A 2,534-nucleotide genomic window follows, 5' to 3' on the forward strand; every position below is an offset into this window, starting at 1 on the left:
GTCCCTTTCTTTCTTTCTTTCTTTCTTTCTTTCTTTCTTTCTTTCTTTCTTTCTTTCTTTCTTTCTTTCTTTCTTTCTTTCTTTTTTAACCCTTAACTTCTGTGTATTGGCTCCTAAGTGGAAGAGTGGTAAGGGTGGGCAATGGGGGTCCAGTGACTTACCCAGGGTCACACAGCTGGGAAGTGCCTGAAGCTGGATTTGAGCCTAGGACCTCCCGTCTCTAGGCCTGACTCTCAATCCACTGAGCTACCCAGCTGCCCCCCTTGGGGTCTTAAGTCTTGCTGCTCTCAGGAGCAGGTCCTGATGGTCCCAGATAGCTGTCAAGGACTTAATGGGTGCCCCAAACTTGCTCTAAGTCTTTTGTGCTGGCTTTGGCACTATAGGTGGGGGGGGGGGGTTCAGAGGGGTTGCTCAGCTCACATTTTAGCGAGAGCTATTTCACCCCCTTATAGCATGGAAATGCCCCCATTCCACGTACCTTCAATGCTGCACCCTGTTGTGGAGTCCCTTCGTTCGTCTGGATTTGTTTTTATGTCCTCTTGAGGAGTCCTATATGTTTCGGTTAGGAGAGGTTAAGCAGCTGCTTTTTACTCTGCCTCCATCTTAACCCGGAAGCGCTCTCAGGGTGTTCTTAAGCTATCATTGAAATATCATTATTGAAATAGTTTAGCTTATGTGGAAAGTTTTCCATATGTCAAATTATTCATCTGTTTAATTTTTAAAGTATAATATTGTAACATGTAAAAGCCTTTTCTTTACCTTTTACAGAGTATTTCTGAAGAAATGTTCTACCAGCTGAGTAACATGCTCCCACAAATCTTCCGAGTGTCATCCACACTTACGTTGACATCTAAGCATTGAAATCTTCCTGGCAGACATGTTGATGAAAATGGGCCGTTAAACATTCCATAATTGAGGCAACACTGGAATTATCTGAAAGCAGAGGTGATGAGAAGCCAGCTAAGAGCACTGTCCTGAGTCAGGCTGGCCAAATGGCCATTTGCTATATGAACAAGCATTTGAGCTTTAGTTCATACGTTGACATTTAATCCCTAAATCATCTTGATGAGACCAATCCTTATCTGTGGATGTATATATGCCACATTTTACATCCATCAGCTAAAAGTCTTACTTATTACACATGGATCTTTCATGTAGGAAGCTAGCTGCATTCCCCCCTGCCCCTCGCCCCTGGAGACATAACATTTTGTGACCTGGGGAAGATCTAAATTATTAGTTATTAATCAGATCCTTCCTTCTTGATAAAATAATAAAACATTTAAATGTCAGTCATGTGCAATGCTTAATGCTTAATTGAAAAGGAAATGCCCTTTATACAGTACTTACCAAGTGAAAATAAAAATAAACTGAAATAAAAGCAGCAGATAGAGTCTGTGTGAAAATTCTTACCAGAAATGATAGTCTGAGGGCAACTAGGTGGCTCAGTGGACTGAGAGCCAGGCCTAGAGACAAGAGGTCCTGGGTTCAAATTTGACCTCATATACTTCCTAGCTATGTGACCCTGGGCAGGTCGCTTAACTCCCATTGCCCAGCCCTCACCACTCTTCTGCCTTGGAGTTGATACATCATATTGATTCTAAGATGGAAGCTAAGGGTTGAAAAAAAAAAAATGATTGTCTTCTGTTTCAATCGACCAACAAACATTTATTTGTAATCACCTATTTTGCGCAGACTCTGTGATAAGTGATCTAGAAACAGAAACACAAGTGAAACAGTCCCTTCAAGGAATCTATATGCTCATGGAGGAGAAAATGTGTACATATATTGGCATTACAACAACATGCCAAGTAGGTACAAGCTAGCCCTAAAAGAGAAGGGACTAGTCCTTTTGTAGACCTGCATTAAATGAGCCCAATCTTGAAGGAAATTTGGGCACAAAACAAAATGAGCATTTCCATATACAAAGCTGATCTTAGAAAATGAGGATTATACATCAGACTAAATATATCACATAAAGTTCACTTTTCCTTTTACATATATAATAAATTAAGCATGTAACTTTCAAAGCTGTATTTCCACTATCTTTTTTGTCCTGTGCATTTAAAAATACTTCAATGACTTCCTTTTTTAAAAAATTAAGTAACTCTATCACCAACTTCCCCCCTCTCCCTCCTACCTCCCCAACTGGGGGAAAAAAAACCCCAAGTTCTTTTTTTTTTTTTAAACCTTTAAATCTTTCGTCTTGAAACTGATACTTAAGTATTGTTCCAAGGCAGAAGAGGAGTAAGGGCTAGGCAATTGAAGTTAAGTGACTTGCCTCGGATCACACAGCTAACACGTATCTGAGGTCAAATTTGAATCCATCTCCAGACCTAGTGCACAAAGCCCTTCTAACCAATATGCATAATCTCCAGACCTAGTGCACAAAGCCCTTCTCCCATCTCCAGACCTAGTGCACAAAGCCCTTCTAACCAATATGCATAATAATCAAACAAAAAAGGTTCTCACATCCCTATCTGAAGCTATATTTCTCATTCTTCATCAGGAAAGTGAACGAGATCTACCAGAGTAGT

General features: G+C 40.4%; 1 protein-coding gene across 1 annotated transcript in view; it reads left to right on the forward strand.

The window, feature by feature from the left end:
• Positions 1-1,421, forward strand: part of C5H12orf4 (chromosome 5 C12orf4 homolog) — a 50,192-nt gene extending 48,771 nt beyond the window's left edge. The window contains exon 14 of the mRNA XM_044677600.1: positions 769-1,421. Within this exon, the coding sequence (XP_044533535.1) occupies positions 769-861 (93 nt within the window). The 3' untranslated portion in view covers positions 862-1,421. The remainder of the gene's footprint in view (positions 1-768) is intronic.
• Positions 1,422-2,534: the final 1,113 nt, after the last annotated feature.

This window comes from Gracilinanus agilis, chromosome 5 (assembly GCF_016433145.1).
Source record: "Gracilinanus agilis isolate LMUSP501 chromosome 5, AgileGrace, whole genome shotgun sequence".
NCBI classification, from domain to species: Eukaryota; Metazoa; Chordata; class Mammalia; order Didelphimorphia; family Didelphidae; genus Gracilinanus; species Gracilinanus agilis.